Source organism: Rhinatrema bivittatum, chromosome 6, assembly GCF_901001135.1.
Source record: "Rhinatrema bivittatum chromosome 6, aRhiBiv1.1, whole genome shotgun sequence".
Taxonomy (NCBI): Eukaryota; Metazoa; Chordata; class Amphibia; order Gymnophiona; family Rhinatrematidae; genus Rhinatrema; species Rhinatrema bivittatum.
Window position 1 is genome coordinate 321,244,135 of NC_042620.1, and position 13,986 is coordinate 321,258,120.

Below are 13,986 nucleotides of genomic sequence, written 5' to 3' on the forward strand. Positions count from 1 at the left end.
TAGAGCAGTCAAAAGCATCCAGATTGTTTTATGCAGACTGGGAACATCCAGCACCTCAGGGTTTACCTGGTTCTGGGAGCAGAGTGTTCTCAGTCCTCTAAGTTTTTTTTTTCCTTTTTAGATGTTTTCAGAATATGACGCTTGGGAGATTGTTATAGCTCGCATTCCTATAGCCCTTTTCCCAGTGCAGGGAAGTGGCATCCTGTTCAGCTTGAGGAGATGCTTAGAAGAGCCTTCATGGTGGCTGGTCCTCAGAGAGGGAACTCACTTGTTCCTGATCATATTCGATCTACTGGAAACGTACAATCTTTCAGGGAAAAAAATGAAATGCCTTATTTAGAGAGGTATACAATCTAGGATGAAATTTATCATTGCTGACATAGTAGCTGGCATTGGTTCTGTCTGACGGAGTTGCTGATGTTATAGGCTGTGGGCTAAAAGCAGGGATGGATTTAGGGTTTTGCCACCCCTGGCACGTTTGATGCCTTCATCCTCCCACCTCCTGTGAGGGGTCTGTTACAGGGTAGCAGAAAGCTGTTCCCTAGTGAATGAGATTCAGCAGAGCTGGAAGGCAGCAAATCTTAGCCAGCCTGCGGCCCCTAAACGTTTGCCACCCTAGGCGCAGGTATAACGGGTGCCTTCTGACAAATCCAGCGCCGGCTAGAGCCTTTCACTGCGTTTAGCTGTTGTAGCAGTATGTATGCATTTTTGTCTGTTATATGATGTTATTTTTATATTATGTATGTTTTCTTACTCTACACTGCCTAGAATGTAAGACAGTACAGTCAATACATATTTTAAAATAAATTCTGAAAGAAAGAAAGAGCATGATTTTGAAGTTAGTTACTTCCCCCCTCTAGGTTTTGGAAATGTTTACAATTTTTTGAAAGCAAGAAAACCTGCAGCCTGAGCTTATTGGTAGATCCGAGCTTAGGCAAAGGGACTTTGTGTAACACTACTGATCACAGCATTATTAAGGTAACATATAAATGTCACAGATAGTGTCAATCACAAGACAGGCCTGTCTCAAAGCTTGCAGGAGAACAAATCACACTTTGATATGGTGGTTTATTTCTGTTCTAGGGGAAAAGAAAAAGCTTCCCGGGATAGGTATGGTGAGCTTCTGATATTTTGCATACGTATGATTATTCAGGTTTAATTCCATGTTCTAGCTCAGGATTTTCCAAGGTATGTTCACCAATAGCATTGGTAGCAAATGTTACCTATGTTTGAGATGCAAATGTGTATTTCTGTACATATAGGCACCCACATACATATATGCAATGCACACTGATGTGCAGCAATTATTTGGAGTATAACACTTTAATGTATTCAAATTCGTAACAGCTGTGATAATTAGCTACAATTCACTTTAAGAAAGAAGCATCCTCCATCAAAACAGCACAAGTGATGCAGACTGTGATAATAAGTCTAGGAACCACTGGCTGGGAGGTTGGCACCATAAGGTGAATGGATATGGTAAATTCCAAATCTTATATTGCCAATACTAAATTTTCATTAAAACCTCATACCATGCCAGGAAAGACACAGAGGTTACCTGAGAACATTAAAATTATAATACAGTCTTGAATGCATTTTAAACTAGGGTCGCAACTGGCTCCATTTTTTTCACGACAGGTTGACCCTGTCGATGCCAGTCAGTGGCATTAATTTAAATTTCAGTCCTCCAAGCAAACAAATTGTAGAGAGGGCTCTTTTGCATTGAGAAGAGGGGGGAGAAGAGCCCTATGAAGTTTTTCAAGTGTATGTATGTGTGTGTGTGGTGTGTGTGTGTGGGGGGGGGGGGGGGTAGTGGTGGTGTAGGAGGAGTCCCATGTCAAAGATCCGGCTATTTTTTGGCAACCTTGAGAGCTGGCTTGTGAACCTTTGTGCCTTTAAGAGTCAAAGAATCAAGAGCCTACAGGTCATAGTGAGGGCAGAGACATTCTGGGCAATATCATATACAGTGACACCAGTGAGCCTAATCACCCCCTTGGCCCCTTGCCAGTTACTCTCACTCTTACTTCCCACCCTCCCAAACGGCCCTGTTCCAGATCCTCTCCCTCTTCCCCACCCCTGCCATGGATTTTTTCTGGGTCCTCCTCTCCACCATAGATCCCTTTCTGGTTCCTGCTCTCTCTCCCAAGATCACTTCTCAGGTCCTCCTTCCTTCATCAATCTCCAAACCTTCCCTCCTTTCCACTTATTTGATTGGTCCCAGGCCCAGGGGTAGTAGGGCAGCAATTGGAGGGAAAATCAGTGTTGGGCCTGTGAGTCAGTGCAAGCTTACAGTCACCTCCCTGGTATTGGTTTTAAGAACATAAGAACATAAGAAAATGCCATACTGGGTCAGACCAAGGGTCCATCAAGCCCAGCATCCTGTTTCCAACAGTGGCCAATCCAGGCCATAAGAACCTGGCAAGTACCCAAAAACTAAGTCTATTCCATGTAACCATTGCTAATGGCAGTGGCTATTCTCTAAGTGAACTTAATAGCAGGTAATGGACTTCTCCAAGAACTTATCCAATCCTTTTTTAAACACAGCTATACTAACTGCACTAACCACATTCTCTGGCAACAAATTCCAGAGTTTAATTGTGCCTTGAGTAAAAAAGAACTTTCTCCGATTAGTTTTAAATGTGCCCCATGCTAACTTCATGGAGTGCCCCCTAGTCTTTCTACTATCCGAAAGAGTAAATAACCGATTCACATCTACCCGTTCTAGACCGCTCATGATTTTAAACACCTCTATCATATCCCCCCTCAGTCGTCTCTTCTCCAAGCTGAAAAGTCCTAACCTCTTTAGTCTTTCCTCATAGGGGAGTTGTTCCATTCCCCTTATCATTTTGGTAGCCCTTCTCTGTACCTTCTCCATCGCAATTATATCTTTTTTGAGATGCGGCGACCAGAATTGTACACAATAAGCTCCATGCAAGGAGGAAGAGGTGTGGCTTCACAGGGCCTGCGAGTGTGCATCAGCTTATAGACCTCCTACGGATTTGTACTTCTACTGCTGCTAATGCTGCAGTGCCAGCTCTGATCAACTGTTCTAGGACAGCGAGTCATATGGCCCTTTTCTTGCCTGAAGGAGTTACTTCAAAGGAAATTATACTTTTAATTGTAGTTCTTTTTTCTTTCGGGAACTCTAGGAAAACCACAAGTAAAAGTCTGGGCATGATGTAAAACCAGGACTGGATCAATCTATCTGGAAAAAAAATGGAGCCAATTGGCAACCCTCTTTGAAACCCATGTAGTTCCAACTTCCGGGGTTTAGGAAATCATGGGTCATGGTAACCCCCATATTCCCAGGTTCTTTCTGCACAGCAGGGAAAGGAGAAGTCTTTCATGGTCTCTAAGGATATACTGGAGGTCCTCTGCAAACAGTCTAGCAAAAGAAGCACACATCACGCTTTTCTGATAACTTGATTGCAGGTAAAATCATGATACACTTTTGGTCAGGGTAAGTTTAATAAGAAAGATAAAGTCCAAGATACATCACAGTCTCAGTCATTAGCAATGATTCATCTTCCTGGCAGTAGGTACTCCTGGACAAGAAAACCCCTCCCTGGACATTTCCCCTATTAGTACCTGCACTTCTGGATGCAGCTCTCTCATATTCAGTAGATACAAATGGATGAACCCTCTGACTGATGCTTGCCTCAGACAGCAACTCTATGGGATCCTTTGCCCTGAAAGGCAGTTTTTCTTCTGACTCCCCACAAGACACAATCCTCTTGTTACATTTGGCGGTCTGTGGGTGAACCCTCAAACTGCATTCCTCACCTCCTGCCCGGATCCACACTGCCTTCACTCACCACCGCCGCCACTGCCAATTCCACATTGCAGAAGTCCACCAGCTCAAAACCGCCAAGCCTTCAACTGATGCCATCACTACCTTCTTCGTGGAAGACACTGTTACTGACTCCTGCATGCGTACCTCAGCCCCGAATTTAAAGGGACCGTGGCAGGAGCCTCCCGCGGCCCCTATTGATGACATCAGCCAGCTAAGGTGTATAAAAGGCCTCCAAACTCTGACTTCCTTGCCTCAGCAATAGCTCGATAGAGCAAGTTGCCTGGCATGTTCCTGGTCTTCGTCTTTTCATTTCCTGGTCCTTATCTTTATCCTGTGGTCAGTTCTTCTTCAGTTCCTTGTCTTGTGGTCAGTCTTCAGTTCTTCAGTTCCTCACCTTCCTGCCTGCCTTTCTGTCCCATCTTCCCTCAAACTGATCTCTGGCTCTGATTTTGGCCTGATTGTCACTCAACCTTGATTGAACTCTACCTGCCACTGACCATTGCCTGACTATCGACCATGACCGAATGCTGCCTGCCTTGACCACTGTCTGCTGCTGATTAAGCTGTACCCAGCCTGTCTCAGACCCTGGCCTGGGACCAGGATAACCAGCTCATCAGCAGAGGCCCCCGCCTAAGACCAGCTGGCCCGGCATTAAAGGGCTCAACCTAAGGGGAAAGAGGGCTGGTATAGGTGAAGCTGCTGATGGGCATCTGCCACAGCCAGCTCAGTGTTCACTAAAGAAGACCCTGCAGAAGCTGACAAGACTTTGGAAGGGGTTGGAGTAGACAAAATTCCATTTACAGAAGAGAATGTATGGGAAGAGCTAGGAAAACTGAAAGTGGACAAGACCATGGGGCTAGATGAGGTACATCCCAGGATACTGAGGAAGCTCAGAGATGTGCTTGGCAGTGTTGTGAAAGTCGGCCGACTGGGACTGCAGCCAGACCCCCCACCTACCAGCTTGGCCGGCTCCGCCTCCTTGGACCCGGGAACTTCGCTTCAGCCAGTGGTCGCAGCCGGCGAGCCGTGTCGCGGCTCTCCCGCCAGACCACATGCCGATGCCGCATGCAGGACGGCACGCCGGCGGCTCCTGCTCTTGCCTTCCTCCTGACCTCCGGCTTCCCAGGCGCGTGCACACGTCACCTGACCCCTTTTCAGGGGTTACTGTGAAAGGGGCTTGGACTCCTCCTCCCAAACATGCAGGTATTTAAAGCAGGGCCTGCTTCTCAGGCCTTGCCTTGGCTACTCCTGGCTTCAGTTCCTGTTTGGATCCGCCACCCTCGTCTGATACCTGTTTCCTGTCTTTTGCCTCTCCGTGCCAAGACCCTTGCCTGCCTGACTACAAAATATGCTGCCTGCCAAGACCCTTGCCTGCCTACGAGATACACTGCCTGCAAATACCCTTGCCTGCCTGACTACGAGATACGTGCCTGCCAAGACCATTGCCTATCTGACTATGAGATTCGCTGCCTACCCATACCCTGGCCAGTTTCGCTATGAGGCACACCCTCTACCTACGTCCTTGCCTGCAGACTCAAATTCACTTCCGGCCTGAGACCCCACTTAAGTCCAGCCAGCTCCGGCACCCAAGGGCTCAACCTGTGGGGAACGAGGGCTGGTAGTGGTGAAGGTCCCGAGGGGTCTCCTACAGCCTCACCTGCCGTTGGAAGGGCCCACTGGGACTCCTCCACATTGGTTCCCTACTCTGCCGGCCCAAGGATTCACTCTCGTAATAGGCGGATCCGCTGAAGGGCCTGTTCAATAGATCCCTTGAAGCGGGAGTAGTGCTGCAAGATTGGAGAAGAGCGGTGGTAGTCCCACTTACAAGAGTGGGAGTAGGCTGGAAACTACACGCCTGTTAGCCTCATCTCAGTGGTAGGAAAATTAATGAAGGATGAAGGCTCTGCTTAAGGAAAGGATAGTGAACTATCTACAATCTGGTGGATTGCTTGACCCAAGGCAGCATGGATTTACCATGGGAAGGTCTTGTCAGACAAATCTGATTGATTTTTTTGATTGGGTGATTAGAGAATTGGATCAGAGAAGAATGTTCTATGTGATTTACTTGGATTTGCAGCCTTCCTAAACAACTGTCATTACAAGGTCAAAATTGGCAACCATGAATCCAACCCCATTAATTTAACACACAGGGTCCCCCAAGGCTCTTCCCTCTCCCCAACCCTTTTCAATATCTACCTTGTGCCCTTATGCCAACACCTTGTGGACCTTGACCTTACTCACTATATTTACGCCAATGATGTACAGATACTCATCCCTGTCACCGACTCCATTCCTAATGCCCTCAAGACCTGGGATAACTGCATTTCAATCAATGGCCTCGTCACCAACCTCAAACTCACACTAAACATGTCAAAAACTGAGCTTTTCATTTCCCCAGCCCACCATGACACTCTTCTATCCTGTCAGCCCTTCCCCTTTTCCCAACATGTCAGAGATCTAGGTGTCATTCTTGACAATCATCTCAATTTAAAAAAATATATTAACAACACGACCAAAGATTGTTTCTACAAGCTGCAGATACTTAAGGAATTAAGACCACTACTACATCACAACGACTTCTGGACTGTCCTCCAAGTCACCTTATTTACTAAAATTGACTATTGCAATTCCTTACTCTTGGGCCCATATCACTCCTATCTGCAGGTGATGCTGTAAAACAGAGATGTGCATTCATTACTCTACTTCTTTCATTAATTTTGGCGGTGCGTGCATATCATATGACTGGAAGGTAAGCGCACAAAACTGATGGTATGAGTGCATGTAGCTGGTCACCTACATGAGCTTATACCATCAGTTTTGTGTACCTACTTTCTGTTTGCGATATACACACTGCTGAAATGAAAAACAAATGGAGCAATGAATGTACATCCCTACTGCATACTAGCATTTGTCAGATGCCTCAGTACTTCCCTTGACTGATGGCCTTACTGCAATGAATACACTAAGCAAAATATGGATCTTCCTTTACTTTAAAGTGATTCCAGATCAAATATGTCTTGTGAAATCTCTTCTCTGCATCCTTGGAGGCTGATGCTGGCACTGGAGTTGAGGTTCAGGGTGGGCCATGAGGAAAAAAGTCAGGGCCATAACTCATGCTGTCTGTCTGCACTGCCTGCTCTTTTTAGAGATTGCTCTCAACACCATCAATATCATTTATCTCCCAATTACCCTGCTGGAGGTTAAGATGCTACTGATTAGATCTCCCAAATCTTGTTTAGCTACTAGCTCTTCAGTATCTTCTAATTAAGAGAATCCCAGACAAGATTCTTCCTCAGAATTAATTGTTACAAATATTGCCTTCATTACCTCAGAAGCAGTAATAATGAAGGAGTGTGCTGCTGGTTTTGGGTATTGAACTTCTACTGCCCCTTCCTTGCTACTGTCCTTGCTCCTACCCTTCTAAAGCTAATCTTAGATGGTGCTCCTGCCTTTTGCCTCATTGAAAACAAGGAGGTGGTAGCATGTGCTTTCCCAATTTCAATTTCTTATGGCTTAAGTTGGCATCTATTGCTGGCTTTCTGCAGCTAAAAAATTATCTTTTAAGTTTAGGGGCAGGACTCCCTTTTTTCATTGTTTCTAGTAGTGCTTGTACTTCTCATAGGCTGGGTTGGCTCTGCAGCAAATCCTATGCCCCTGCCATTCCCTTCTCTTCCCTTTCCTCGCAGTGGAATAATGCAATTTGAAATACTTACTGGGGGTGTTGATATCCAAATAGAATTTACTGATTCTGTACCAGCACTCATAGTACCACTCTAATACTGTAGTTCACAGACTGAGTTCACATCCGTGCTTAGCAAGCACACAGCCAATTTGCCAAGTAGAGTTATCAGCAGCTTGCTAGTGGGTGGCACAAACTCAACTCTCTATATTTCTAAGGATATCCCTCACAGTATGAGCAAAAATTTCTCTGCAACACACACAGACACATATACTGTGTATGCGTGTGCATTGCTGACTGACTCCTTTTGCACAAACAAAAGACTGTTAGAAAGAGATACAAGAAGGCTTGCAAGTCTGTGCTTCTCTTCATTTCAGTCTGTCTGCAGATAACCTCACTGTTCTGCACTGTGCCACTTCAGAGACACAAAAATCACTGGTGCTACTTCACTCCACTCCTACCCTGCCCCCCAGTGAACACAGAAAACAGTGCCATTGGCTTTTCCTTTCTGTCACAGTGAGAGATAGTACTGACTAAAGCAGAGAAAGTTAGAAAAAGCCCTTTGCCAATTCCTAATTTTTAAGCTTTTTCTGTAATTCTCAGAGAGCTTCTGAAGAGAGATCCTTCTTTGCAAAATCCAACAGGGCAAATAGTGTTTGTAAATGCTCAGACCTTTCAGTGGGAGGACGTCAATGTCACTTGATCCAGTTGGCAGCTATAGATTAGTTAAAAAGATGCTTCACCATGATTTGACCTTCATCTAGTTTCCTTGCCAACTTCTCCTGCCTTGGCTCCAACGAGGCTGCTATGTCACACAAGTAAGAACTGGTTGCCATAGTTACCAGTTAGTCCCTACCTGCACCTGCTGCTTGCTCAGTACAGCCATAGATTGAATGTGCCATAGACTTCAATGGGAAACATAAACAAATGAAACAAAAATGTTGCTTAAATTTATGGGCACACACTATTGTTTCAGGGATCCACAAATGAAATAAATGGTCTTATTTATTGCATTTTAACCATTAATTTCAAACAAATGCACAAGCCATCCCCTTCTGGACAGATGATAAGTCTAGAAGTAACTTTTCCTTTTAGATTTCCTCTCTGGTCCCTCAGCACAGATTTAGGAACCCATCCTCTTCCCCCCTGTGAAGAAATCCCTCTCTAGCTGATATTCAGGAAAACTGGAAGTCCACAATAGGACCTTCCTAGTCCTGGAGGCCTGGGCATGCTGACCTTGGCCTCAGCCACCTTCCTAGGGTATAAGGCAGGTCAGGCAGGTCTCTCCCTCTGGAGAGACCGCCTCACCAGTAAACCTCTCTCCCTTTCTTGATATCCTGGAGAGTGCAGGAGTTTTGTTTGACACCTTCCACTGGGGAGTGCCAGACACTTTCTATCATTCCTACTCTATTCTGACCTCACTGAGTTTGAGGCCTCAGAGTCTCATCAGAGATTTGCTACTAAAGGACAATTTTGTGACCCACTCCCCTATACCCATTTCATACCAGTTGCAGATTCACTGAAGACAGTATACTTTATAGATTGAATCTGTTTTGAAACTGGTCACACTCATTGCATCAGAAAGTAAAATGAGGAATGATCTGTAGGTTCATAAAACAGGCTACTAACAGCTTTGCAATGTATAAATGCATATTCAACAGCGAATATTGAGTGACTTACAGAGATTTAATAACAACAAATAGATTGCTCTTAAGATTGCAACATCAATATGAACATCTGAAATATTATACCAAGGGTTATATTTCATGGTAGATCAATATAAAAAATGTATCTTTTCAGTCATTCTGAGAACAGTATGGAGGCTTCTGCAAGCTCTGTAAAATTATGGGAATGAATGTCCTTAATACCTGATTTCACCTTCTCTGATGTGACCTTCCAGCTCTTCAATAAACCTTTCGCCTCTCATCCAGTAGATCGTTGGACCGGATTCACCACTAAAGCCAAAGAATGCTTTGCAGGCTATGCTGAGTGGGTTACCTGATGAGGACACAAAAAACAGCATGCTAAATATATACATTTTGATAAACTGGAAAAAAGAATCATAGCAATGATCATTCAACTTGAAAAGTCTTATCAATTCTTTGCCACATATTCCGAAAAGAAAGTTCTTTGCATTTTAAATTTGTTGGGTTAAAGTCTTCACATCAATTAAAAATATGCAAATACTCATGTAGGGATCCCATTGTATTCTCCACTAAATTGATGTCTCTAGTACTAGGACTATAATAGCTTCTGCCAATTCTAAAGCCGCCCATGTGTTTGAGATAGAAGTTGCATGATCCATGAAGGGCTAATGAGCTTCTAGAAAGTTCCTGCAGGATAGGGAATAGGTAGAGCAGGAGTTCTTATCCCTGAGAGGAAAGAAGTCCTTGTTTCCAAGATTGGAATGGGTTAGAATCATCTTATTGCAATCAAAGGTTCCACTAAGGGACTGCCAGAGGTTTTCTGGAATCTCATAGAGCATCGTTCTGTGTATCAAGAGGGCGAGGAGAAAGCAAGTGTGGCTAAGTTATATCAAGGTCCATATTCACTAGTCCAGATAGTAGATAAATTATCTGGCTAAAGTTAGCTGGTTAACTTATTTCATATATTCAGCAGGATGTTTATCTCGCTGAATATACCAACCTAAAGTTATCTGGCTATATATAGCTAGATAACTAAAAACCTAACCGGCTATATTCAAACATAGCCAGTTAGAAATTTAGTTATCCGGTCTTTCGTGGCCAGATAACATTCTACTCAGCTAAATCTCTTTTAAAGATATCTGGTTAAGCAGCATGTTATCCGGCCACTCAAGGCCGGATAACTCTTGTTTATTGTAAACCGATCTGATATGGTTATTTACTATGAAGGTCGGTATATAAAACTGTTAAATAAATAAATAAATAACCTTAGACCTGCTCAAAAGCAGGACTCAAGTTATCCAACTTATCTCAGCCCCTCCTTGGAATGCCCCAAAACACCCCCTTTTATCCAGCCAAATTATAGCCATACGACTACGCATCCAGCTATAATTGAGCTGAATAAGTGGCTGAATATTTCACATTTGCCAATTAGACAGATAAAAGATATCTGTCTAACTGGCTTTTGGCTGTTGACCTCTTCATGTTTACCAGCATATCCAGCTAGTGCAAGCAGTGAAAAGGAGAGAGAGGAGCCTTGTCTGCAGGTTGTGGCATGAGAATGAGACTGCAATGAAGATCTCCAGGGACTGGGGTGCACTAACAGGGGTGCACTAACTGAGGTGCACTAACAGGCCGATGCAATATTGGCACGCTTATAACGGGTGCTCAATCATGAGTGCTCACTCTCCTAACACGTTCCGATCAACCTCTCCCGGGCACCTAATTTAATATTTAAATTAGCTGCTGCGGTAAACAGGAGGTGCTAGGGGAAATTGTTCATCCCTAGCTCCTCCTTGGCACCGGGCACCCAGGAAAGGTGGCTGTCAGTGCGGGTTAGGAAATGGATACTCAACACAAGTGTCCGTTTTCTCCCGCTACTGGCACAATATATACCCACAATATACACGGCCTGGACCATGTATATTGTGGGTGTATATTGGGTGCACCCAAATTTTTTTTTAAACTGATTCTTCTTTCGGTGATCCCTCCTATTTAGTATCGTGATGATACTAGTAGGAGGGATCACAGAAAGCAGGAGTTTTGGGTTTTTACAATGAACCTTTGAGTGCGGCAGACCTTTACGTCAGCCCTGGGCTGTTGTAAAATTAGCCATGTTGCAAGGGTGCCTTGGACAATGGGAAATTTTTTGCATCGCGGGAATTAGCTAATAGCCTAATCTACATGTACTTTACATGTGACGAGCGCTATTAGCTGCATGCTTGACTGGATGCATGTTTTGGACACACTAATCCCCGTTTTGCATCAGGGGTTAAGGATGCACATGCAAAACACGTGTCCAATCGTGTGTTGAGCCATGCGCTGGCCGCAGTGCATGGTATTGAATTGGTCTGTAAGAGTAATCTGTTAGGACATCCATCCACATGCAATCAGCAGTTGGGAAAATAGCAAGAAACAAAGGTATGGTGCTATCTCCAGGACATTGGAAATAACATAAATAATCAGAGAAGCTGATATCCAAAGAAACAAATCCTAAAAATATTCTCTGGAAGAAGTTAAGTTGTGGAGCTACTTTTGAATCGCATTAATGGAGTTTACCAACTTATCGGCCAAAATTACTGTATGTGAGATTGTCACAATAGAAGAAATGTACAGTAACATTTCATAACATTTTATTTCTTTGTAACACAAATCTTGTATACTATATTCTGTTTGTGCCCCATTGTCCAGTTCCTGATAGCCGGCACCAGTGCTTTATCTTCTTTGAGGGAAAGAACTTCCTTCAAACCCCCATCTCCAGTAAGAACAGGGTAAGTGTGTGTGTGTGTGTGTTTGTGGGGCTACCCTCAATATGCAGCACTAAAAAATAAAATTGGTAGTTGCAGTCAGTTACTGATACAGCGTAATATCGGAAGCATTACAAAAATGTTTCCAGCAATATAAAGTTAGGTGGAATGGATTACAAATTGGTTGACTTACAGATGCGGCAAGTAGTGGTAAATGGAACATAATCTGAGGAGGGAAGGGAGACATGTGGAACGCCTTATGGATCAGTTCTGGGGCCAGTTCTCTTTCAGTAACTTTGTGAGTGATATTGTGAAGAAGTTAGAGGGAAAAGTTTGTATTTTTCTGGATGACATTAAGATAGAATGAGAAGTGATCTAAGAAAGCTCAAAAAGTGGTCAAAGCTTTGGCATTCAGTGCCAAAAAATGCAGAGTTGTGCATTTGGGGTGCAGTAATCCAAAGGAAGTGTGATGGCAGGCAGCAGACTCAGTGAGGTGCACAGACTGAGAAATAGATCGCGGGGAGATAGTGTCCGAAGATTTGAAGGCAGTGAAGCAATGAGACAAGGCAGTGACAAAGACCAGAGCCATGCCCAAGCAGCAGGAAAAAGGAGGTGACAATGCTCCTGAATAGGTCATTTATGAGACCTCACCTAGAGTATTGTGCTCAGTTCTGGAGATTATATCTCAAAAATGACAGAGACAAGATGGAGGTGGTCTAGGGAAAGACAACCAAAATGTGAGGCCTGCACTGAAAGCCACTGTATATGGGATACACTGAGGAGTAACCTAGTAGTCAGAGCAGTAGGCTGTAAACTAGGGAAGCAAGGGTTCAAATCCCATTGTGGCTTCTTGTGATCTTGAGCAAATCACTTCACCTTCTATTAGCTCAGGTACAAACAGATTGTGAGCCTGCTGGGACAGCAAAATATCTACAGCACCTTAATATAATCCTCTCTGAAATGGCTGAAAGGCAGAATATTACTAAATGGGTATTAATGATGCACATGAATCAAACATTTTCCAATGAAAAGGAAGCTGTAGGTCGTGATATGAAACTCCTAGGAGGTACTCTCTGGAACAACGTCAGAAAATATTTTTTCACGAAAGGGTGGTGGATGGATGGATTGCCCTCCCGAAGGTAATGGAATTTAAAAAGGGTGGGGGATAATCACAGAGGATGCCTAGTGGCTCGAGAATGGAAATGAAGAAATGGATGTAGTAACTTTCAGTGTGGCACTTCCGCATGGGGGTAACTTGCGTGGAGCAGCAGTTATAACTCTAAACAGAAGACACGGAGGTATCCCGGATGGCGCAGCAGTTACAACCCAAACAACTTGGACATTCCGACTGAACCATTGGGGTTTTATTTGCCATCATTTACTAGGTTGTGTTACTATGCTAATTCTCACATTTGTAGTGGTTTCTTCCCTACAATAAAACTGCATTGCTTTCTGTCTGAGGTCTGCAGTTGATTCTGGTTAGATTGGATAATCAGTAAGCAAAAACATAACTTTAATGGAACTGCATTGTTTAATCCTTGTTTTTTCATTTTTGCTATCATGTATTATTAGAATCACACAGATCTTGATGAGTTCCTCAGAACATATGCAAATGTGCTGGGGAAAGTAGAAATCCTCCTAATTAGATAATCAGTTTGCACAACGCATTGCCAAGTGTCTAATATTGTGTGTCAGGCCAGGACAGAGAGTAGTGGCTCGGAATACTTTATCACCCTGGGCAAATGAAAAATCAAAGGATAACTTTAACATAGAAATCATCCATAGACCGAGCTCATAGATTTACTGGGGCCGATGCAAGAAAATGTGCTGAAAGCGGGCGCGAAGTATTTAGCGCCCGCTTTCCTAACGCCGCCCTGCACCTCTCCTGGGGATGCCAAGCAATATTTAAATTAGGGGTCGCGTTGCCAAGGAGACGCTAGGGCCGATTGCGCATCCCTAGCACCTTCTTGGCAGCTTGCGCCCAGGAGTGGTCGGCTGCCCGTGGGGTAAGAAAACAGACGCTGAATTTATCCGAGCATTTTCCTAAACGGCACACAGCCACGGGTTAGGGAAATGGACACTGGTTAACTAAGCATCCGTTTCCCTAACCTGACCGCTGGCACT

General features: G+C 44.1%; 1 protein-coding gene across 1 annotated transcript in view; it reads right to left on the bottom strand.

Annotated features, from left to right (window-relative positions):
* The window catches only part of IL1RAPL2 (interleukin 1 receptor accessory protein like 2), an 842,791-nt gene that overhangs the window by 127,933 nt on the left and 700,872 nt on the right, over positions 1 to 13,986 (bottom strand). Inside the window, exon 5 of the mRNA XM_029607582.1 lies at positions 9,341 to 9,470. Coding sequence (XP_029463442.1) covers positions 9,341 to 9,470 — 130 coding nt within the window. The remainder of the gene's footprint in view (positions 1 to 9,340; positions 9,471 to 13,986) is intronic.